Source organism: Heptranchias perlo, chromosome 34 (genome assembly GCF_035084215.1).
Source record: "Heptranchias perlo isolate sHepPer1 chromosome 34, sHepPer1.hap1, whole genome shotgun sequence".
NCBI lineage: Eukaryota > Metazoa > Chordata > Chondrichthyes > Hexanchiformes > Hexanchidae > Heptranchias > Heptranchias perlo.
In genome coordinates, this window is record NC_090358.1 from 24,173,030 (window position 1) to 24,198,341 (window position 25,312).

Consider the following 25,312-nt stretch of genomic DNA (forward strand, 5'->3'; position numbering starts at 1 on the left):
TCTCTGCCGATGAGCACAACCAGCCTCTTAAACCAGTCTAAAGTGCTCTTGCACAAAGTATGAGAGATCTTAATTTAAATATTACACTCATCGTTAATGCACTGCTCAGGAGCACCAATGCATTCCCTAATTTTCTCGTGTGAAATGTACTGTGCGTTCAGCTCGACTATATAAATGGACAATCAATATTAAACGCATTGTGAGTTCAGCAAGTAAATTCTTAAAGGGAAAAACAGCTGGATGATAAGATGCTATGTAAATGTAAGGGCTTCTTTTATTTATTTACCGATAATGTTTTATGTTCACAGTTGTATTTAGTGTAATTATTATGATTATGTTGGACTGTGAATACTTTAAAAATCAAATTCTTGGCATGTTTTGGCTGCAGTATCTTCTATCTTTCTATCCTAAGTTTCAGTGAGATGAGTAAGCCACACATTAATGTGTATACTGCCTGTATTTTATGATTGTGATTTTTTTTTTCAGCAATGACCTATACAGAATTCAAACAAGTTGCTGTCCTCAATCCAGATTTAAAATTCAATCTGATGCCACCCATAGGAATTGTTTAAATAAGTGTTCACAGGCTTTAAAAAAATGACAGTCCATAAATCATAATCCAAGAAAACTTTTGCAACTTCTATTTAAAAAGACAGGATCCTTTCACCATCCATATAATTGAAAGCTGAGCCTCTGAGTCACCATCTACCCATTTCTTTGACGTAATGTAGATCTTATTTCAATTTTAAGTATCTCCTTGAGTAATATTATTACACTTATTTGGTTTCCGTTTCTCAACAACAGTACTGCTGTACAGTAAGTGCTGTTTGCAATTTTTTATTCCCAAGTCATAGCCCTCATAATAAGTTTGGTCATTTATAACAGTCTTCTGTTCAGGGTTACATAAACCAGACTTTCACAAGGTTCATGTATCTCATCTATAGATGTTAATAAATAGGATTTTATTGGTATGTCATCATAGCAGTTGGCTGCCATAGTGAATTGCTATCTGTGCTGTATGTACTTCATAGTGGGATGAATTCAGGGGTATATTCCCTTGAGTATAGAAGATTAAGGGGTGATCTGATTGAGGTGTTTAAGATGATTAAAGGATTTGATAGGGTAGATAGAGAGAAACTATTTCCTCTGATGGGCGAGTCCAGAACAAGGGGGCATAACCTTAAAATTAGAGCTAGGCTGTTCAGAGGTGATGTCAGGAAGCATTTCTTCACACTAAGGGTAGTGGAAATCTGGAACTCTCCCCCACCCACCCCCCTCCCAAAAAAGGCTGTTGAGGCTGGGGGTTAATTGAAAATTTCAAATCTGAGATTGATAGATTTTTGTTAGGCGAGGATATTAAGGTTCATGGAACAAAGATGGGTAAATGAGTTAAGATACAGATGAACCATGATCTAATTGAATGGTAGAACAGGCTTGAAGGGGTTGAATGGCCTACTCCTGCTCCTATAGTGGAGCGTATACTGGGGGATATCAAGTATACCCACTTTTTATTTTTGGAGGTGAAGATATGAATGAGGATTTAACATAAGGGATGATTACACCATCCAGCACTTACAGGGAGCGCATCTCAGGAAATTCCAACCTGCTTAGTCCTCATCAACATAACTTTCACATAAATATACACGTCATAGGGTGGAGGCCGTGATCCTGTGCTCTCAGCGGAGAAGCCACATTTCAAGGCAGCTCTGCCCTCTTGTCAGGTGGGTGACTCGTTGTGCATCCGAAGGTAAGACCCTGCCCCAAATCTTAAGTTTTTTCTTTTAATCCCAGCATCAGATTAGAAAAAGCTTCCTCACAAGTGACTTGTTTCTTAACGATTGCTTTCACTTCAAGTTTCATTGTTGTTGACCAACCTTAAATCACCATTACCTCACAATTTGTTGGGTTTCAGTCTATTTTCTTCCAACTGTCTTTCAGAAAAATTCCTCTGAATCATTTTCTTCAAATGCTGCACTGTGTCCAAAAATCCTTCAGTGTGCTGATGGTCACAACCCTTGTTTCAGGTATCTGTTGACGAGTTATAATATGGCAGATTGCTGGATATGTTTAGCGTTTGGCGTCTGTGTACACAAACGTTGCCTGAGAAGGCTACAATGTATGTTTCAACACATTTCAAATTGGGGGGACAACCATGTCAGTCTAGCTCCACCCACCTCCTGAACCATGGTCTGGTACCAATTGATAGTAACTGGCCCTGTTGTTAACGAGAAGCAAGTAATGGGGAAAAAAATGGCACCATAATGTCTTAAATTCTTCAGGAGCCAGTAAAAATGGAGACCCATACCATACCCTTTACTGCACCCCTATTTTGCCTTCTACAATCTCGGAGGTGTCTGAGTCCCATCCCATGTCGTTGGCCCCGGTCATTGCCACCCGATTCTCATCATCGCTGACAGTTAACGTGAAGGTTTTTGTTCTTATTGGAGCAACCTAACCCCAGTAATTCTGTGTCCAGCCGTTGGTACCAAAATGGAATACCCCAGTTACACTGGGCCCTCCGTGGTCTCCTTTAGTCTACTGCCTTCACTGGATGCCAATGTACCATCTACATCATTAAGACCTACATCATGTAAGAAAGAAGAACTTGCAATAATTTATCCTCTTCTCACATCCTTAGAATGTTCCAAAATGATTTGCTTGCGCATTTCCATTCGCAACCCCTCAAATAATGAAGCAGTCCGAGCCCGCGTGCAGCAAGACCTGGACAACATCCAGGATTGGGCTGATAAGTGCCAAGTAACATTCGCGCCAGACAAGTGCCAGGCAATGACCATCTCCAACAAGAGAGAGTCTGATCACCTCCCCTTAACATTCAACGGCATTACCATCGCCGAATCCCCCACCATCAACATCCTGGGAGTCACCATTGACCAGAAACTTAACTGGACCAGCCATATAAATACTGTGGCTACAAGAGCAGGTCAGAGGCTGGGTATTCTGCGGCGAGTGATTCACCTCCTGACTCCCCAAAGCCTTTCCACCATCCACAAGGCACAAGTCAGGAGTGTGATGGAATACTCTCCACTTGCCTGGATGAGTGCAGCTCCAACAACACTCAAGAAGCTTGACACCATCCAGGACAAAGCAGCCCGCTTGATTGGCACCCCATCCATCGCCCTAAACATTCACTCCCTTTACCACCGTCGCACAGTGGCTGCAGTGTGTACCATCCACAGGATGCACTGCAGCAACTCGCCAAGGCTTCTTCGACAGCACCTCCCAAACCCGCGACCTCTACCACCCAGAAGGACAAGGGCAGCAGGCACATGGGAACACCACCACCTGCACGTTCCCCTCCAAGTCACACACCATCCCGACTTGGAAATATATCGCCGTTCCTTCATCGTCGCTGGGTCAAAATCCTGGAACTCCCTTCCTAACAGCACTGTGGGAGAACCTTCACCACACGGACTGCAGCGGTTCAAGAAGGTGGCTCACCACCACCTTCTCGAGGGCAATTAGGGAAGGGCAATAAATTCCGGCCTCGCCAGCGACGCCCACATCCCGTGAACAAATTTTTAAAAAATTACACTTAGTGTTGTCACTGTTGTTATGTAAGCAATCTTATGCACACACATGTATAGAGGAATGTTTCTCTCACTGTATATCCAGAGGTGCAGTCATCACACGTGATCTAAAATGGGTATTTACAGCCACATGATTACTTTAAATAAAAAGCCAGAGCAATCCAGCCCATGAACATGTCCTCATCTATCAGTGCCTCTTGTCGGGAAATGCTTTTAAGTGATGAGGGAAAGGATTTACCCTCCCCTAGTTTTCTGTTCCTCCCACTGATGACCTGGTCCAGACTGACCTAAGGAAAGTCTGACTGCAAATGTCAGTGACTACACTTCAAACGTACCTCACTGGAAGTAAAGCACTTTGGGATGTACTGAGGTTGTGAAAGGTGCTGTATAAATGCAAGTTCTTTCTTAATATGAATGTGTGCCTCTTATCTCATAAAGTAGCTGCTGGACCGTACTGAAAAGACACATGCTGTAGGTTGGCTGGTAAGAGGAAACACACGACTTGGCTTAAATATGTTGAAGCTTAAAAGTATATTGAAACTACAAGGACTGGGTGACTGCCAGACAGACTAGGAGGACCAGGCAGGTCGTGCAGGAGTCCCCTGAGGGCATCTCGCTCTCTAACCGGTATTCAGCTCTGAATACTGGTGGGGGAAAAGGTTCCTCTGGAGAATTGCAGCCAGAGCCAAGTCCACAGCACCATGGGTGACTCAGCTGTACAGGGGGGGGGGGGGAGGAGAAAGGTCAAGAGAGCAATAGTGATAGGGGATTCTATAGTTAGGGAGCAGACAGGCGTTTCTGCGGCCGCAGAAGTGATTCCAGGATGGTATATTGCCTCCCAAGTGGCAGGATCAAGAATGTCTTTGAGCGGCTGCAGAATAATTCTGGAGGGGGAGGGTGAACAGCCAGAGGTCGTGGTCCATATTAGTACCAACGACATAGGTAGAAAGAGGGATGAGGTCCTGCAGGCAGATTTTAAGGAGTTAGGAAAGAAATTAAGAAGCAGGACCTCAAAGGTAGTAATCTCCGGATTACTCCCAGTGCCATGCGCTAGCGAGTATAGAAATAGGAGGATAGAACAGATAAATGCATGGCTGGAGAGATGGTGCAGGAGGGAGGGCTTTAGATTCCTGAGGCATTGGGATCAGTTCTGGGGGAGGTGGGACCTATATAAGCCGGACAGGTTGCAACTTAACGGAGCTGGGACCAATGTCCTCATGGGGAGGTTCGCTAATGCTTTGGGGAGGGGGGGTTTAAACTAATTTGGCAGGGGAATGGCACCGGGATGTAGCATTGGAAAGGGGAAACAAGGTGCACCAAGGATTGAGAGAGAAAGATAGCACTAGAACAAGAAATAGTCCGGTAGTAGATGGGAGACTAAGAGAGAGTACAAGAAAGTCTAAGACGGTGCATGTGTGTAAACGCACGAAGTGTGGTAAACAAGGTTGGTGAGCTGCAGGCGCAATTCCACATGAGAATACGATGCCGTGGCGATAACGGAGACCTGGCTCTCAAAAGGGCTGGATCGTGTACTAAATATCCCTGGATACAAGGTGTTCAGGAAAAATAGGAAAGGGAAGAAAGGAGGGGGAAGTGCAGCAATATTGCAATGCTGGAGAGAGAGAATGTCCTGGAGGGGTCAAGGACAGAATCTATTTGGTTATAGTTAAGAAACAATAGAGGTGCCATTACACTACTGGGTGTATTCTATAGGCCACCAACCAGTGGGAAGATATAGAGGAGCAAATTTGCAAGGAAATTACAGAGGTGCAAAAGCCATAGAGTAGTGATAATACGGGACTTCAGCTATCCTAATATAGACTGGGATAGTAATAATATAAGGGGCAAAGAGGGGGAGGAATGTGTTGAGGAGAACTGTCCTGACCAGTATGTTTCCGGCCCAATGAAGAAGGAGACATTGCTGCACTTGGTTCAGGGGAACGGGGTGGGCAAAGTGGAGCAAATGTCAGTGGGGGAACATTTAGGGAGCAGCGATCATAGTATCATAAGGTTTAGAATATGGAAAAGGACACGGTCCACTCAAGTAAAAATACTCAATTGGAGGAAGGCCAATTTCAGCGGGATGAGAACAGATCTGGCCCGGGTAAATTGGAATCAAAGATTGGCAGGCAAAACTGTAATTGAACAAAGGGCGGCTTTTAAAGAGGAGATGTTTCAGGTACAGTCTAGGTACATTCCCACGAGAGAGAAAGGTAGGGCAACTAAAGCCAGAGCTCCCTGGATGACAAAAGAAATAGAAAGTAAGATGAAGCAGAAAAAAGGGGTGTATGACAGATGTCAGGTTGCTAACATAAGTGAGAACCAGGCTGAATATAGAAAGTTCAGAGGGGAAGTGAAAAAGGAAATAAGAGGAGCAAAGAGAGAGTATGAGAATAGACATAAAAGGGAATCCAAAAGTCTTCTATAGACATGTAAACGGGTAGTTAGAGGAGGGGTGGGTATGATCAGGGACCAAAAAGGAGATCTACTCATGGAGGCAGAGGGGACGGCCAAGGTACTAAATGAGTACTTTGCATCTGTCTTTCCCAAGGAAGAAAATGCTGCCAGAATCTCAGTAAAGGAAGATATATTTGAGATACTGGATGGGCTAAAAATTGATAAGGAGGAGGTACTGGAAAGGCTAGCTGTACTTAAAGTAGATAAGTCATCGGGTCCGGATGGGATGCATCCTCGGTTGCTGAGGGAAGTAAGGGTGGAAATTGTGGGGGTACTGGAGATAATCTTCCAAACATTCTTCGATACGGGGGTGGTGTCAGAGGACTAGAGAATCGCAAATGTTACATCCTTGCTCAAAAAAGAGTGTAAGGATAAACACAGCAACTACAGGCCAGTCAGTTTAACCTCGGTGGTGGGGAAAGTTTTAGAAACGATAATCTGGGACAGAATTAGCAGTCACTTGGACAAGTGTGGATTGATTAGGGAAAGCCAGCATGGATTTGTTAAAGGCAAATCATGTTTAACTAACTTGAGAGAATGTTTTGATGAGGTAACCGAGAGGGACGATGAGGGCAATGCGGTTGATGTGGTGTATTTGATCTTTCAAAAGGTGTTTGATAAAGTGCCGCATAATAGGCTTATCATCAAGATTGAAGCCCATGGAATAAAGGGGGCAATAGCAGCATGGATACAAAACTGGCTAAGTAACAGGAAGCAGAGAGTAGTGGTGAACAGTTGTTTTTCGGATTGGAGGGAGGTGTACAGTGGTGTTCCCCAGGGGTCGGTACTAGGACCTCTGCTTTTCTTTATATATTAATGACTTGGGCTTGGGTATACAGGGCACAATTTCAAAATTTGCAGATGACACAAAACTTGGAAGGGTAATGAACAGTGAGGAGGATACTCATAGATTTCAAGAGGATATAGACGGGTTGGTAGAATGGGCGGACACGTGGCAGATGAAATTTAATACAGAAAAATGCGAAGTGATACATTTCGGTAGGAAGAACGAGGAGAGGCAATATAAACTAGAGGGCACAACTCTAAAAGGGGTACAGGAACAGAGAGATCTGGGGGTATATGTGCACAAATCGTTGAAGGTGGCAGGGCAGGTTGAGAAAGCGGTTAAAAAAGCATACGGGATCCTGGGTTTTATAAATAGAGCCATGAAGTACAAAAGTATGGAAGTCATGATGAACCTTTATAAAACGCTGGTTCATCCACATCCTATGAATGAATAATAAAAAAAGAAAAGATTTACGAGAATGATTCCAGGGATGAGGGACTTTAGTTATGTGGATAGACTGGAGAAGCTGGTGTTGTTCTCCTTGGAACAGAGAAGGTTGAGAGGAGATTTGATGGAGGTATTTGAAATCATGAAAGGTTAGACAGAGTAGATAGAGAGAAACTGTTCCCAATGGCAGAAGGGTCAAGAACCAGAGGACATAGATTTACGATGATTGGCAAAAGAACCAAAGGTGACATGAGGAAAAGCTTTTTTACACAGTGAGTGGTTAGGATCTGGAATGCACTGCCAGATTGGGTGGTGGAGACAGATTCAATCATGGCCTTCAAAAGGGAACTGGATAAGTACTTGAAAGGAAAAAACTTGCAGGGCTCCGGGGATACGGCGGGGGAGTGGGATTAGCTGGATTGCTCTTGCATAGAGCCGGCGCGGACTCGATGGGCCGAATGGCCTCCTTCCATGTTGTAACCTTTCTATGATTCTATTAAATTATCAAAACCAAATACACGGATAAGATAGTAGAAGGCATAGTTTTAGCAATATTATATAATTAAGATACTTTGCCGTAAAATATATATGTATCACATGAAAAAGTGAGAGATTATATTGTGTTCCTGTATGAATTAATGCTCAATGATGTATTTCATAACTTACCATAGATAACACTTAACAGTTGCAGCGTTCTTTTTCTTGTGATTCATTTAATTTTAATGGTTGGAACTATCCTACTGTTACTTATAAGGGTAAATTCACTGATCCCGCAGATGTCCACGTTCGAAGGGAGCGTGGATCAGAGAATTGGTGCTACAGTGTTGTAGCGCTATCTCCAACCTGCGCTCCCTTTAAATGTGGCTCACCGCTGGGAGTGAGGGATTAGTGTATTTACCCTATAGAATCGGAAGGTATCTTCACAATAATACTTGGGGGAGAAAACATTAAGAACAAGGTAATTAGTAAATTAGATGAAATGGAGAGAATATTGTAGCTTATATTACCACCGGCTCAGAGTTTCCAGGTTCTCACTGAAGCACTTTGGGGAAATGGAATTTATGTTGACTCAGCTCTTGACTGATTTTCGAATTTATGCCCAGTCCTTGGCAGCTGATAAATGTTTAATATTTTTGTGTTCACCATCCTGAGTGAGCTGCTTAAAGCTGAATTGATTAGCAACAGGCTAAAATTTACCAAGTCAATTCCCCAGAAACTGCTTGCCAGTATTGCTGTTTCTGTAACTAGGTAACCAGTAAAATGCTGCACCACAAGTGTTTACATAGGTTGATCAGTTACTTTTCTTTAAATCACTTTGTCCACTCGTTGCAAAGAACAGCACAACACAATGAGGGGAACAAACCAAAGTGAAGTTTTTGTGTTATTTCAAATGGAATGAGATTCATTCGTTGTAGCCTAAAGACCCAAATCCTCAAATAAGCTGGAAAACAGAAAATTCCAGTTTACATTTAATATCCCTTCCCCCCCCCCGCCTCTGGTCTTCAAAGCCAGGGGACCCAATGGATACCTTTGAACACCTAAACCAGTTGTACTTACCAGAAATTGTGTGCACTTTATGGCACTGTCTTATCAATGTGGAACATTATGTTGCTAAGTTAATCAAGCTAGAAGGATAAGCGGCTGCTTACAATTAGAGTTCAATGGAACAATTAGGTGTGCTGTTCTTTTCTAAGATGGTAAGAAAGCAACTGTGAAGCTATAAAACTCAGCACATTCACTCTCTCGCTCTTCCACACTGTTCAAGTATTGCTGCTCCGTTAAACTGGAACTAAATGAATTTCTGATAGTTTTGGCAATTGATCAAGCCATATGATACCCATTTATAAGGTAGAACATTTGTGAAATCCTGCTGTGCTTTATCTAATGCTACATATTTCACACTAAGGAGCTGCAAAATCTGACCTTTGTATTTGTTTGTTCATAGTTTGGGAAAACTTTTGATTATTGTTATTCTAATGTGTTTCTAGAGTTGCAGCATAAATCTAATATTTTGTATGTTGAGTTACAAAGATGGCAGTCTCTATTTTAATAAAATGACTGTTGCTCTTTCTTTTCATTCTTTTCATGGGGACTTGACAGTAATTACCAATAATATAATTTTATATTCCTAATCTTAGATGTGGCTATATTACGGAAATAATAATCTGTGTTCTGGTTATTTTTCTAAGTCCTGAACCCGTTCCTGCAAATAGGTACCAAACACGACAGTGTGATGTTTTTTTTTTCTGCTTTATTTAAGTTTCAGAACAACATTTAGAGTGCAGCTTTGTTTTTATATTTGCTTCTTAACAACAATCATCATACATAGGTTTTATACTGAGAGCTCTACAGCTTAACGCAGTGTTTTGTTTCCAGTGGAAAATTAAGTTAAACGTAGAGATTGCTGAAGCCCTCAGAACTTTCAATAACTACCAAAAATAGTCTGATTTGCAACCGTGCAATCCATTTTATGCCTGGCAACAGGAATGAAGGCTTATCGAAACGGTGTATTTTTTGGTCTAGATCATAAATTTTAGGTCATGGAATGGACTGGTGCATATGTAAAGCAAACTTACATTAATTTAAATGGTTGCAATTTCTCTTTACATGCAAACATACAAGACTGATATTAAAACACACAAATTAAATCCCTAAACACTACCAGAAAAAGTAAATCGAAGTGAAGTATTTGTGAATAATCAATTTGCGATGTAACAGAACAGCCTCTGAAACCCAGCACCTCTTTTTTGCTAATGAAAATTTCAACCAAGCTCTGCTGCCTGCCTTTTGCGGTTTTATCTTGCTCTCTCAACCTCTCCCCTTTCACCAGAACTTATCTTCCCAGCTCTATCACTAATTTCCTACCTGTCATTAGTCTCTTGCTGGTCTCTCTCTCTCTCTCTCTTACCCCCCCCCCCCCTTTTTGCAACTCCTTTATTAGTTTCTCTCTGCTCTTTTTCCAGTTATGTTCATTCTGCCATTGGTTTTTCTTCTGTGCTCCTGCTTTGCTCATTTTATGTCACCCTGGTTCTATTTTCTATGGTTTCTGTTTCTGTCATTGTTGCCTCTTTCTCTCCACTCCTCCTCTGATTTTTTTTTCTCCGTGTGCTTTTTCTCTGTTGGTATCCATCCTAAACTGGCTCCCTCCAATCTGCACAGCTGTCTGTGCAATACTGGAGGGCTGTTTCATACCAGTATAAAGATATACCATGTCTTTATACTGGTATGAAAGCGGTTCAAGAAGGCGGCTCACCACCACCTTCTCGAGGGCAATTAGGGATGGGCAATAAATGCCGGCCTTGCCAGCGACGCCCACATCCCGTGAAAGAATTTTTTAAAAAAATGTTCAATCATTTCCACAAAGGAAATTCACACAGGACCAGGTCAAATTTTGATTTTAGTTATCTTTGTACCTCGTACCTGGGATATAAATACAATCCACTAGTTTAAATAGATTATGCGGCCCAGCGTGACTCTGTCGATTTTTTTTTTGGTAAATTACTGTTTACTGTTGTGTATCCTACATCAATATCATGAAGATAATTAGTTAATCAGTTATTTAAAACCGATATCAAAAAAGTTGTACATCCAAGCCCTAAAGGCGGTACAGAGAAGGGCAGCAAGGCTGATCACTAGTGTCAGAAGATTCAATTGTGAGAGGTTGTGAATGAGAGAAATCACCATAGGAGTAAATGATATTAAGCGGAACATGAACTCCTGAGCACTGCTTCAAGTTATATCACAACTGAGACCCAAAGAGACAGAGGTATAAATGATAAAATGCAAGTTCAGGACCTGTCAATACTTCTTCACACAAGGAATGATTAATATCTGGCATGGTCCACTGCAGTGGATTGTGGAGGCAAAAACTCAAGTCATTCGAGAGACAGATGAGTGCAGTGAGATGGAAAAATTGGAGGTTTCTATGGAAGGATGTGCGAGATAGGTGGGATGCTGTGAGAGGGACAGACTGGAAGTTTCTGTGAAAGGATGTATTAGATAGGCTGAATGCTGTGGGGGATGGGGACATTGATGGTTTCTATGGAAGAATGTGCTAGATAGGTCAAATGGTCTCCCTCGTCTGTACTTATGTGTATGATTACTTTGTGATTTTGCAGGATATTATTCCTCGGTTCTGCAAGACTTCAGATCCAGAATGTCACAAGACAGGATGCTGGTCTTTATGGATGTACAGTAACCAGTGAACTGGGAACAGATATTGAAACCTCATTATTATTGTATTCAGGTAAGTTGAAATTCATATTCCTGTAAATTGAAATTCTAACTTGAAAAAGGTATTTTCTAGAATTATAGAACGGAAGATTTTACAACTGCGTTCCCAAATAATCAAAACAGATTAAATATTTGATTCTGTTTATTAAATTAACATAGAATTTGCGTATGCTAAGCTTCATCAGATTAGGTATTAATTCCATTTTGATGTTTTTCAACGATGAAGCAGCCAACCTACCGTATGTGATCTGAAATTGTGTACTTCCCTTTTATTTGACCAATTTATGAAAACATTTTCCTAATAAAAATTACAGATTATATTTTTTGAATAGTTTAGAATGTATTTTAATTTTGAGAATTGAACAACAACTTGTACTTATACAGAGCATCTCTCAAAGCTCTTTACAGAGAAAGGAAGAATAGAAGATTAGGGGCAGGGAACAAAAGCAAGATCCAAGAGTAGATTGTGAGGAGGCTTTTGAACAAAGGGAAGGAGGTAGCTTAATGATTCTGTTCCACAATGTGGGTCTGAAATAAGTAAACACTTTGTAGCCAAAAATGGAATAAGGAGTGGAAAGTGATGCAAAGGAGGACCAAATAACAAGAGTGGTTCATAGATTTCACATGAGATTTCAAAGTTGTGGAGAGACGAGGCCGTGGAGAAATTTGTAGATGAGGATAAGGATTTTTTAATGGATAGATGGGCAGATAGAGAGCTCGTGAAGGTTGGCGAGCACAGGCCAAACTTCACCAGCTCCCAATCCACCCCACATAACAATTGGAAGGTTTAGTGTGATTGCACAATGTGCTATTTTTTGGAATCATTCATTCTTAAAGTTTTCTATTCATTCTGTTATTAAATTTCCTGATACACCTACACATTCCCGACAAAGACTCCAGCTTTGAAATCAAGCTATGGTAAAGTCTAGCGTGCAAACATTTAATGAAAAATAATGCTAGGGGAATGGGACTTAGTGCAGGATAGGATTGGACAAGGTACAGTTTATAAAGAGCAGAACACAGGATGCCAGCAAGGGGAACATTGGAATAATTAAGTCTGGATGGATAAGCATCTCAGAAGGGGGTGGGGAGGGATGGTAGAGGGGGGCCTGAGTTTCAGGGGGGTGGGGGGAGAGATGGGAAGTGTAGGAGGATAAAATGAGCTGTCTTGATGATGAAAAGGATGCACATAGTTATAAAGTTACATTTGCAAAGTCCTATAAACAAATATCTAATAATCTTGGCTAAAAGCCTAAGCGTGATTTGTTAAAGCAGTAATGGCAGAAAACTGTTCTCCCCATTTCTGCTAATTTACCGCAATAAACTGTAATCTTATGTCACTTATGATGATGGATGATAGCACCAGGAATCTTGCCAACAGATAAAATCTAACTTCTTATCTGCTGGAGACTTAATAAAACAGCTAAAAATTCATTTGCATTTAGATTTTTTTTTCCCACAACCCTGATGAAAAGCTCTGATACAAATTCTATTGTCTGATGTGTCCCTTTGGTTATGAAATAGGCAGAAGAAACAAAAAAAAACAGGCTTCAACCTATAAGTTTTCAACCCCAAAATATTGGTGGGATGGGATGGAGTGGGGGGGCGGTGGGGGCAGATGTTTGACATAACACATGTTGCGGGCGAGAATTTGGGGCTGACCCCAGATCTGCTGGGGTTCTGCCACGCATGCCCTAAAGTCCAAATTCTGGTTGGATGGGGAGCAAAGCTTCCACCCGCCCTCCCTAAGTCTGCTGGCGATTTTGGGGGGGAAGGTGCTCCTGGTCTAGCTCAGGAATTCTGTTCAGTACGTCCAGAGTGGATTGGTTAGCTTTCCATTGGTGCCCTTCTACTGTATAAGAGCAGTGTAACAATATCAATTCTTATTTTAACCTTTGGCCCGTCGGGGCCTCGGGCCCCCCATTGAAGAGGCCGGGTGGCACTTCTGTTGTAATATTGACCAATATTGACTTCAATGGAGAGTAAAATCGGGCGGGGTGTAAAACCAGCACTGCATCCAATCCTGTTATTTTTCTGACAGGCAGATTAGGTTAAAATTGCTCTCATTGTCTCTTAGGTTGTGAAATGGTGCTATCTGTTCTTGACTTTGGGCATTTTCATAGATTGTCAGTCCTGTCAGCAACACAATGAGGGTGTCTCAAATTGTAAATCGGAAGGTTTAGTGTGATGACGACAGGTGTCATTTTTGAAACTGTTTGCGCTTTGAGATTTGCCATTTACCCTGTTGTTGAATAGCCCAGTTCACATACTCATTCCCCTACTAAAGACTCCAGCCTTAAATTACAGAATACCAAGATTAGCATGCAAATGCTTGTACGTGTAATCACTTTGCTATTTTAGCAGGCCCATTTAATTTTAAATAATGTAGAAAGCAGTTGCATACGAACATATTTGGTATGCTCATCTTTACAAAGTGTAATTTCAAAACCTCCAAGTAAATTACAGCAAAAATATTACATTTGTTTGGCTATTTGTGGCAAGTGTTTAAGTTTCAGCCATGATGGATAGGCTGTACAGATTCCCCAACTTTTCCTTCAAGTCAATTAATAATAAGGAAAGCTTGGAATGAAAAAAGACTGGGAAACTTTGTAAATTCTATTTGGCATGGCGAGTTGGCATTGGTAAGCTTCTCCTACTTGGCAGTCAACATAGGAGGAGGGGGCTGGCATGCTGGAATACTTGAGCTCCACTAAATCTACAGTGTAGTCACTGAGAACCCTTGTTTTCACAGCCTGTGGCAGATTCTGGTGAAATTCCATGTGTTTGCCAAGTACAGAGAATCCCCAGTGTGGGGCAAAGTACCCGTTGCTCTGGAGAAGGAGTCAAATTGGCTCAATAAATGGAGTGAAAGATGATATTCTCAAGGCTTCTTGCAAATGGGAATAGCTTCGTACCAAGCTTGCTGGGTCAGGTTTAAGCTCACTGGGTCGGGTTTGTACATAAACAGGTCACACTCGGATCAATGCCGCTACAGCCACAAGCCTCTGATGTACTCAGTGACAATACCCAGGCTCATATAAGCAGCTAGGCTGTTACAGTAGTCTGCTACTGATGCCCTCAATGCAGCTGTCAGAACGGCAGCCCCTCTCCATCTGTTGCACAGACCTGCATGGCTCAGAATTTCATCGTTCCTGTGGGCCTTCAAACTAAGCTCTTGGAATTTTTCGGATCTGGGGAACAGGCTTTTTTTTCAGTGAATGAAAGCCATCGTGGAGGTCCATAAGAAGCAGCAGTATATTTGGAACCAATACACAATGTGGCTCTTAGAACCACAGCCTATGTAGCTCAGTGTTTTTTTTTATTCGTTCACAGGATGTGGGCGTCGCTGGCGAGGCCAGCATTTATTGCCCATCCCTAATTGCCCTCGAGAAGGTGGTGGTGAGCCGCCTTCTTGAACCGCTGCAGTCCGTGTGGTGACGGTTCTCCCATAGTGCTGTTAGGAAGGGAGTTCCAGGATTTTGACCCACCAACGATGAAGGAACGGCGATATATTTCCAAGTCGGGATGGTGTGTGACTTGAAGGGGAACGTGCAGGTGGTGTTGTTCCCATGTGCCTGCTGCTCTTGTCCTTCTAGGTGGTAGAGGTCGCGGGTTTGGGAGGTGCTGTCGAAGAAGCCTTGGCGAGTTGCTGCAGTGCATCCTGTGGATAGTGCACACTGCAGCCACTGTGCGCCGGTGGTGAAGGGAGTGAATTTTTAGGGTGGTGGATGGGGTGCCAATCAAGCGGGCTGCTTTATCTTGGATGGTGTCGAGCTTCTTGAGTGTTGTTGGAGCTGCACTCATCCAGGCAAGTGGAGAGTATTCCATCATACTCCTGACTTGTGCCTTGTAGATGGTGGAAAGGCTTTGGGGAGTCAGGAGGTGAGTCACTCGCCGCAGAATACCCAGCCTCTGACCTGCTCTAGTAGACACAGTATTTATATGGCTGGTCCAGTTAAGTTTCTGGTCAATGGTGACCCCCAGGATGTTGATGGTGGGGGATTCGGCGATGGTAATGCCGTTGAATGTCAAGGGGAGGTGGTTAGACTCTCTCTTGTTGGAGATGGTCATTGCCTGGCACTTATCTGGCACGAATGTTACTTGCCACTTATGAGCCCAAGCCTGGATGTTGTCCAGGTCTTGCTGCATGCGGGCTCGGACTGCTTCATTATTTGAGGGGTTGCGAATGGAACTGAACACTGTGCAGTCATCAGCGAACATCCCCATTTCTGACCTTTCGATGGAGGGAAGGTCATTGATGAAGCAGCTGAAGATGGTTGGGCCGAGGACACTGCCCTGAGGAACTCCTGCAGCAATGTCCTGGGGCTGAGATGATTGGCCTCCAACAACCACTACCATCTTCCTTTGTGCTAGGTATGACTCCAGCCACTGGAGAGTTTTCCCCCTGATTCCCATTGACTTCAATTTTACTAGGGCTCCTTGGTGCCACACTCGGTCAAATGCTGCCTTGATGTCAAGGGCAGTCACTCTCACCTCACCTCTGGAATTCAGCTCTTTTGTCCATGTTTGGACCAAGGCTGTAATGAGGTCTGGAGCCGAGTGGTCCTGGCGGAACCCAAACTGAGCATCGGTGAGCAGGTTATTGGTGAGTAAGTGCCGCTTGATAGCACTGTCAACGACACCTTCCATCGCTTTGCTGATGATTGAGAGTAGACTGATGGGGCGGTAATTGGCCGGATTGGATTTGTCCTGCTTTTTGTGGACAGGACATACCTGGGCAATTTTCCACATTGTCGGGTAGATGCCAGTGTTGTAGCTGTACTGGAACAGCTTGGCTAGAGGCGCAGCTAGTTCTGGAGCACAAGTCTTCAGCACTACAGCTGGGATGTTGTCGGGGCCCATAGCCTTTGCTGTATCCAGTGCACTCAGCCGTTTCTTGATATCACGTGGAGTGAATCGAATTGGCCGAAGACTGGCTTCCGTGATGGTGGGGATATCGGGAGGAGGCTGAGATGGATCATCCACTCGGCACTTCTGGCTGAAGATGGTTGCAAACGCTTCAGCCTTGTCTTTTGCACTCACGTGCTGGACTCCGCCATCATTGAGGATGGGGATGTTTGCAGAGCCTCCTCCTCCCGTTAGTTGTTGAATTGTCCACCACCATTCACGACTGGATGTGGCAGGACTGCAGAGCTTTGATCTGATCCGTTGGTTGTGGAATCGCTTAGCTGTGTCTATAGCATGTTGCTTCTGCTGTTTAGCATGCATGTAGTCCTGAGTTGTAGCTTCACCAGGTTGGCACCTCATTTTTAGGTACGCCTGGTGCTGCTCCTGGCATGCTCTTCTACACTCCTCATTGAACCAGGGTTGGTAATGGTAGAGTGAGGAATATGCCGGGCCATGAGGTTACAGATTGTGCTGGAATACAATTCTGCTGCTGCTGATGGCCCACAGCGCCTCATGGATGCCCAGTTTTGAGCTGCTAGATCCATTCTGAATCTATCCCATTTAGCACGGTGGTAGTGCCACACAACACGTTGGATGGTGTCCTCAGTGCGAAGACGGGACTTCATCTCCATGAGGACTGTGCGGTGGTCACTCCTACCAATAATGTCATGGACAGATGCATTTGCGACAGGTAGATTGGTGAGGACGAGGTCAAGTAAGTTTTTCCCTCGTGTTGGTTCGCTCACCACCTGCCGCAGGCCCAGTCTAGCAGCTATGTCCTTCAGGACTCGGCCAGCTCGGTCAGTAGTGGTGCTACCGAGCCACTCTTGGTGATGGACATTGAAGTCCCCCACCCAGAGTACATTTTGTGCCCTTGCTACCCTCAGTGCTTCCTCCAAGTGGTGCTCAACATGGAGGAGGACTGATTCATCAGCTGAGGGAGGATGGTAGGTGGTAATCAGCAGGAGGTTTCCTTGCCCATGTTTGACCTGATGCCATGAGATTTCATGGGGTCCAGAGTCAATGTTGAGGACTCCCAGGGCCACTCCCTCCTGACTGTATATCACTGTACTGCCACCTCTGGTGGGTCTGTCCTGCCGGTGGGACAGGACATACCCAGGGATGGTGATGGAAGATTCTGGGACGTTGGCTGAAAGATATGATTCTGTAAGTATGGCTATGTCAGGCTGTTGCTTGACTAGTCTGTGGGACAGCTCTCCCAATTGTGGCACAAGTCCCCAGATGTTATTAAGGAGGACCTTGCAGGGTCGACTGGGCTTGGTGTTTTGCCGTTGTCGTGTCCGGTGCCTAGTGGTCCGATGCCGGGTGGTCCGTCCGGTTTTATTCTTATTCTTAGTGTATAGTTTGTATGCAGGACCATGCTTAAAGTAATCTAATATAAGTTCATTTATTTTAAAACTTAGCACAAGATGGATGGGCTCCCAATCATATCTGGCAGAATGTGACCCCCAATGTTCTGAACCAAGTCTAGGCTAGGATATATCATACTTCAGCACCTAGAAATGTGGAGCAAGCATGGATATGATCATGGGACAGCTACTTTGTGGGTTTTTTTTTAAATGAGATGTAGGTTCATTTTTTCAGAGATTAAACTGCCTGGAAAATCAAGGTCTAAATGGGGTAGAAGATCTAAAGGGATGCAGGGTTACTCATTCACAAATTATTAAAAGAAGTAGTGCAAGTTAACAAGGCCATAAAAAATACAAACAAAGCACTGAGGTTCATTTCTAGCAGAATAGAATTGAAAAGCAGGGAAGTTATGTTAAACTTGCAAAGCACCTTGGTTAGACCACACTTGGAGTACTGTGCACTGTTCTGGTTTCCATATTACAAAAAGGATATAGAGGCACTGGAGAAGGTGCAAAAAAGATTTACAAGGATGATATCAGAACTGAGAGGTTATACCGATCAGGAAAGACTTAACAGGCTGGGGCTTTTTTCTCTAGAAAAAAGACTGGGAAGTGATCTGATAGAAGTCTTTAAGATTATGATGGGGTTTGATAGGGTAGATAAAGAGAAAATGTATACACTTGTGGTGAAGACCAGAATTAGAAGCCATAAATATAAGATAGTCACCAATAAATCCAAATAAAGAATTCAGGAGAAACTTCTTTACCCAGAGAGGGGTGAGAATGTGGAACTCGCTACCATATGGAGTAGTTGAGGCGAATGGCATAGGTGCCTTTAAGGGGAAGCTGGATAAGTACATGAGTGAGAAAGGAATCGAAGGATATGCAGATAGAGTTGGATGAGGTAGGGTCTTGGGGAGGCTCATGTGGAGGATAAATACCGGGATAGATCAGTTGGGCCGAATCGCCTGTTTCTGCACTGTAAATTCTATGTAATTAGGTCAGAGTATAACTGCAGAGCAGAAATTTGTCATCTCGTCTTCAAATTTAAAGAGGTATCTTTTTAAAGTATTACTGTGATTCGTGAAGTTTTGCTTTCCCAGTCTTTCTGCTTTTATTTAAATTAGCACAGTTACATTTGCACTTCTCTCATTGTATTAAAGTATAAATGAACACTCAGGATATTCGTCTATTTATAATATTGCAGCTTTGTAACTTATGCAAGTTCTGTGTTTTGATGTGTTACCAGAAACCCCCGTCATCAGATTTTCCAGAGAAAATGTCACAAATCTTACGACATGGCATTTAGCAGCAGTTGTCGGAAGTGCTTTATTTGCCAGACTTGGAGCAACGATCACCATCACTTGCCCGGCTGAAGGTGACTGAAACAGATGGGATTCTTCGCAACATTTTTTATATAGAGTATTGTATTATATGTTTAAGTAAATGTAAAATTTTACAGCCCAGAAAGAGGCCGGTCGAGCCTGTGCCATCTCTCTCACGGAGCTATCCACTTCGTCTCATTCCTCTACACTTTCCCAGTTAAATGTTTTCTTTTTCAAATATTTTGCCACTTCCCTTTTAATAGTTATTATGGATGCTGTTTCCACCACTGTTTCTGGTAAGCAGTCTATGCTCTAACAATCCTCTGCAGAAAATAAATTCTCCTCTCCATTTGTTCTTTTGGTGCTGATCTTAAATTTATGCCGTCTAGTTACCAACTTGTGGAAATAGTTTTTTCCGATTTACCTTATCAAAACCCCTGATAATTATGAAGACTTCTATCAGATCTTTAAACCTTCTGATTAACCTACATTACAACAGTGACTATACTTCCAAAATACTTCATTGACTATAAAGCGCTTTGGGACATCCTGGGTTTGTGAAAAGCGCTTTATATTGCAAGTCTTTTTAATGTTTAACGTGATTGTATGGCATTAGTCTGCCTACTATTTTAATGAAGACACTGTCTGCTAACATCACCAGCACTTGCATCCTTTAATTCTGTTAATCATATTCCATATATCTTGTGCAAAAAAAGGAATTTAGATCATGTTCCATTATATAACATTCTGTTAATACCCTGCTTGAAATATGGTGCTAAATAGATATCTATATTTGTATATGTGAATTCCATGAGAATTACTTGTTTTAGAAACATAGCAACATGAGATTATGTTAGTTTAGAGTATCTAGCGAGTTGGTAATATGTTGTTTGTTCTAACAGGTGCGCCTGAACCAAAGGTTACATGGCGGAAAAAAGGTGGTTTGTTGGGTAGCAATTCGGTCGTGCTTCAGAATGGATCTCTGGTGCTGATGAATGTGACACTTGCAAACCGTGGAACCTACAATTGTATAGCCACAAATGATATTGGGCAAGCAACTGCGTCCACATTTCTTAAACTAGCCGGTAGGTTCTTCATATTAATACTTAGTACAGAATGCCATGATTTACAAAAGGAAATATTTATTAGGCATGTGGTGGGATATCACTTTGTGTCCATTATCCACCAGAGAAAATTGGAAGGAAAGTCATCCCAGGGCTACACTTATGTATTTTATCGTGGCCAGTTTTAAAGTGTTACTGGTAGAGGCTTGGGTTAGGGACCTAATCATTCACCTGCCTGCTTACCCATAGATGGTGTGTGCAATGGTAGACCAGAGAAAGGGGAGAAAACACCTTTTACTAAAAAGAAACGACCATCTGAGCCTGAACTGATAATGTAACATTCATAACTGCATAACTATTATTACATAAAATGTTTATTTACTGATAATACTACTAGGGATGATTTTCTTGAGATCGGTTCCCAGAGAATGCCTATTCTCCAGGCACAAAGGTCCGGAGAAAAAGGGTGAAGACCCATGATGTTGAATCTTCGCCCCTTTTATGTAATTCCAGGATTCTAGGGCCATGAGGGGCATCTCCAAAGGGCACAGGATAAAAGGGGGGATTTTAAATGAGGTGGGAGAGGGAGCTTTTCTAGGCCTCTGCCTCATTTTCCTGTGGTTTTGCTGGTTGGATGTTCAGATACAGGAACACCCGTAAACAAGATGACGTTGGGCCTTCACCTGGACTCCCCTCCGATCGGTGGGTCTGGGAGGATGGCCACAGTGACAGTGGCGGCCGTGGTTAAGGCCTTCTTGCAACAGTGTAAGAGAGACCTGAAAAGATAAGTACCATCTTTTCCTTACAGCCTCTCCAGCAGCCAGAAGGCCCCCGTCATGGAAGCCTTTGCTGCTACTGCAGGCCTCGTAGGAGCAGGGATATTACTGGGGTTGCAATCAAACCATGACAATGACCTGACCCACCAAACTTTGGCATTCCAAGACCTGGTCAAGTTCCCAAATTAGTTTTTTGATTATATTGATATATTTGTGCTGGGCCATATGATTCTGAGATGAACCTTCGTAGTGCTGAATGCCTTGTCAGTCAGTTTTGGACAAATATACCCTGTATAACCTCCAAAAGGGCAGAATGGCAGGACTAAAATGTTGGAGACTTGGACACCCGCACCATGTACTAAAGTGTGAATCTCAGCCTCAGCTGTCATTTTGAACGTGCTAACCTCTATTGTCCATTGTTAGCTCTCATCTCGCTGATTAAATGGCCTGTTTTGCAACAGTGAATTTGTCAACAGTGGATTGTTCCATCTAAGTTAGTGAGAAAAGTGTCTGGAACAGGTTGATTCTTTGTCAAAGTGCAACTCCTGTTGGCCAGCCAGAGAAATTTCATAGAGAAATCTGGTATTTTCACCACCCTGTTGACGAAAGGGATATTGTAACAAGAGGCAAGAGTGGAGAGAGTTAGAGATGAATATTGGTGAAAAAGATCAAGAAAAAAAGAATTAAAATTTCTCTCATCAGATTCTTACTTAAAACTTCTATTTAGAACCAAGAACTGCTCTTCAGCCTGTGACATTCCGACAAAACAAGGGAAGAAAACGTGTCTTAATGGCGTCGCGGGTTGGCACTCCAGTTACGGTTAAACAAGGAGATGTGTTACGGATAGGTGGGTTTACGTTTTTCTTTCTCCAAAATGGACAGTGTATCAGTAACATTTGACTACAGTCAAACTGCTTTCAGTGATCAATTTTCTAAAATATTAAATTGGTCACGGTACTCTGTGGGAACAATTAATTATAATAATGGCCAAAATTTTCTGCCTGCTAATTATACTGTTCTATTTTTAGAATCCAACTATTAATAAACTTTTTTGGCTCTATGGAAATAAATGTCTGCAGAATTTTTTCTCAGAAGTTTTTCAGATAGTTCGTAGAACTCGGGTCAACGTTGGTGTAAATTAGTTCTAAATAGTTCAGAATGGATGTGAACCTTGCCAGAATGGTAATGTGCTAATAAAGCTCTATTCTGCATGGTCAGTTTATTTGCATATTATTCAAAGCTCTAATTGCAGATTTGGACACATATAGTTTGGATACATCTGGGTAGCCTGATGGTGGGACTGTATAATTTTGTGTTGGTGAGATTTAAAGGGATGGAAACGCTGACAGGAAGGAACATGGGAACAGGAGTAGGCCATTCAGCCCCTCGTGCCTGCTCCGCCATTTGATAAGATCATGGCTGATCTGTGATCTAACTCCATATGCCTGCCTTTGGCCCATATCCCTTAATGACAGAATAGTGGGACAAAAATTATTGTACACTTTGGAAAGGCTCGAAAGGTATTTTAACCCATTGCCAGCCATTGCTAATGTTTAAAGGGGAGAGAGCTAAGAGATACTGGGCAAAAGTGAAGGGAAAAGATATCCAATCTGTAGGCACGATCTGAAACTGCTGGTTTGAAAGCTCCTGGAGAGGAGATGATGCTCTGTGAGGCAGTTATGAGGAGAGTGGCCCTATTTGCCACTCTGGAGCACCAATCCTATAGGTTAGTATTGCAGTATACCTGCTGTCTGCAGATGCAGGTGTGAGGGTACTGGTAAAGTTTTGATTATTCATTTTTGGTATAAGGGTGTCGTTCACAAGGCCGTCATCCATTGCCCATCTCTAGTTGCGCTTAGAAAGTGATGGTACAGTTTAATACAACTGTGAAGGGCTTGCTGGGCTAGTTTAGAGGGCAAAGAGCCAGACCAGATGACTGGTTTCCTTCCCTAAAGGACACTTCTGACAGTTTTGTGGTCATTTTTACTTCTACTTTTTCCAGATTTTCCAAACTGATTTCAAATTCTCAGACTGCCATGGGGGGATTTGAACTTGCATCCTATGGATTACTAGTCCAGTAACATAATCATTACACTACACTACCAAACACCTGTCGTGCAGCTTTGATCTGGAACTACACCGATGTAATGGCTAAAAAGTGACTCAGGAGGCAGTATGACATTACTCCTTGAATATTATAATTAAGCTCCAACCCATTTTAAGACTTTGCTTTAAATTTATGCTAAGAACATAATGGGGACGATTTTACTGACCTTTGCCCCTCACGGGCATCCATTCCCTGGGTGCAAAGGTCAGGAAAAAGGTTTTAGAGACCAGTTATGTGGATCCCTGTCCCCATTACATTGTCCTGGGGTTTCTTCGGGGTGAATGAGCAGCGGCCACACCTGCAATAGCTACAGGCCTAATGATGTCATGGTCACGAGGCATGGAAGTTATTCCCACATGTCAGCTTTGAGTCAGAAGGTTCAATAGCAACTGCAGAAACTTGAACACATAATCTAGGCTGATACTTCAGTGCTGTACTAAGGGAGATGCTGGGGGTTATATTGGATAATCACAAAACCAGGCGCGGGGTTGCGGTGCGTGATTAACCCGCGCCCGTTCGTTGAGATGCAGGCAGCACGCAACATTTGTGCTGCCTGCTGATTTGCCTGATTGCTGCATGCAGTCAGCCCTACCTATGCTGTTGAGTGGCTGCTCACCAGCAGAGGGCCTTGATATTGCGAATGGCTGGCACCACTTAAAGGCAGCCTGCACCTCTTATTTGCAAAATATAAGATACGGGTCCGCACGGTGTCGCACATGTAAAACACAGATGCAGGTCCCGTCCCTATGTTTACAAACTGATGAATTATGTTAAAACATTGAATAAAGGTTGCGCACTATTAAATCCCACATCCTCCAATCTGCACACCAGACCTCACCAAATTGCCGATCTGAGTTTGTACCGGGCCTGTGAGAGAGCATGCACCAAGGTTCTCTGATGATGCACTAGAGGCCTTGGTGCAAGAGGTGAACAGAAGGAGGGTCATCCTGTATCCGCAGGGGAGCAAGACGCCTTCCAGACATATGCTCAAGAGGCAGTATGGGACAAAGTCAATGCCAGGTGCATAGTGCCACTAACATGGATGCAGTGCAGGAAGAAGTTCAATGCTTTGACATGAGTGGTCAAGGTGAGTGAGGTCAACTGTCAGGTTGCATCTCCTATCAACTGCACCACGCACTACACCCCCCATCACCCACATACCAACAAACTCTTTCAATCAGTACTCAACTCTTCCAATTAGATGCTTCCTCTCACCCTCACACATTACCACTGTTGCAAGCCACACACTCACAACTCACAGGTCACACACACTAGCAGCTATTCAACCATGACAGGCATATCACCCAAACATCTTGCAGGACACTCACCGACACACGTCCAGCTTTCTTGCAGGAGAAGGTGGCGCATAACAGGAGGCAGCAAGTGGCAGTGGCTCCATGGAACATGAACTGCTGTCCTCTCTCAGGATGACAGCATTTCTGTCACACCCCTGCCACTCTGCCAGTGCCCTTCCTGTTGCCTGTCAGCTAGCCAGCCCACTCCCTATAGAGTATTGAAGCTTTATTATAGGAACAGGAGTAAGATTTTTAGCCCATTGAGCCTGCTCCGCCATTCAATGAGATCATAGCTGATCTCTGACCTAACTCCATATCCCTTATTATCTTTGGTTAACAAAAATCTATTAATCTCAGATTTAAAATTAACAATTGAGCTAGCATTCAACTGCCGTTTGCAGAAGAGCTTTCCAAACTTCTACCGCCCTTTGCGTGTTTCCTAACTTCACTCCTGCAAGTCCTGGCTCTAATTTTGAGGCTATGTCCCCAAGTCCTAGTATTCAAGTATAGGAGACCTCTAAAAACAGGTACAAATGCATCAGCAGCCAGAACCAAAAATCCAACAACTAAACTGTAACTCCTGCATGATCCCTTTAAATAGCGCTGGCAGGGAGTCCTCCATTCTGTTTATGACCTGTTCAACTGTGCATTGGCTGGAGCGTTGAGTTCCAAAATCGAATCTGTCCCTTTAAATCAGCGTTATACACTGACCTACTGCACATTCTCTCTGCATAGCCCAAGCGTTCGTTATCTGCGCATGTGGAAATGCCTTTACCGAGATGGCGTCTGGTGTACTTCACGCTAGAAGTGTGCGTGCGCATTCCAGAAGCCATTTTGGGCCCTTAGGAGACCATGTAGCGTCTACAAAACGGGTGCTACGTGGCCCAATTTATAGCCCGTTGTCTTTTGGATGAGACATTAAGCCGAAGCCCTGTCTGCCATCTCAGGTAGACATAAAGGATCACTTGCCGCTATTGGAAGAAGAGCAAGAAAGT

At 43.2% G+C, this 25,312-nt stretch overlaps 1 protein-coding gene across 3 annotated transcripts in view; it reads left to right on the forward strand.

Annotated features, from left to right (window-relative positions):
• adamtsl3 (ADAMTS-like 3) overlaps positions 1-25,312 on the forward strand; it is a 481,218-nt gene that overhangs the window by 425,779 nt on the left and 30,127 nt on the right. For all 3 annotated transcript variants that reach the window (XM_067971609.1, XM_067971611.1, XM_067971610.1), the window contains exons 22-25: positions 11,358-11,485; positions 19,000-19,128; positions 19,978-20,160; positions 21,643-21,762. In XM_067971609.1, coding sequence (XP_067827710.1) covers positions 11,358-11,485; positions 19,000-19,128; positions 19,978-20,160; positions 21,643-21,762 — 560 coding nt within the window. The remainder of the gene's footprint in view (positions 1-11,357; positions 11,486-18,999; positions 19,129-19,977; positions 20,161-21,642; positions 21,763-25,312) is intronic.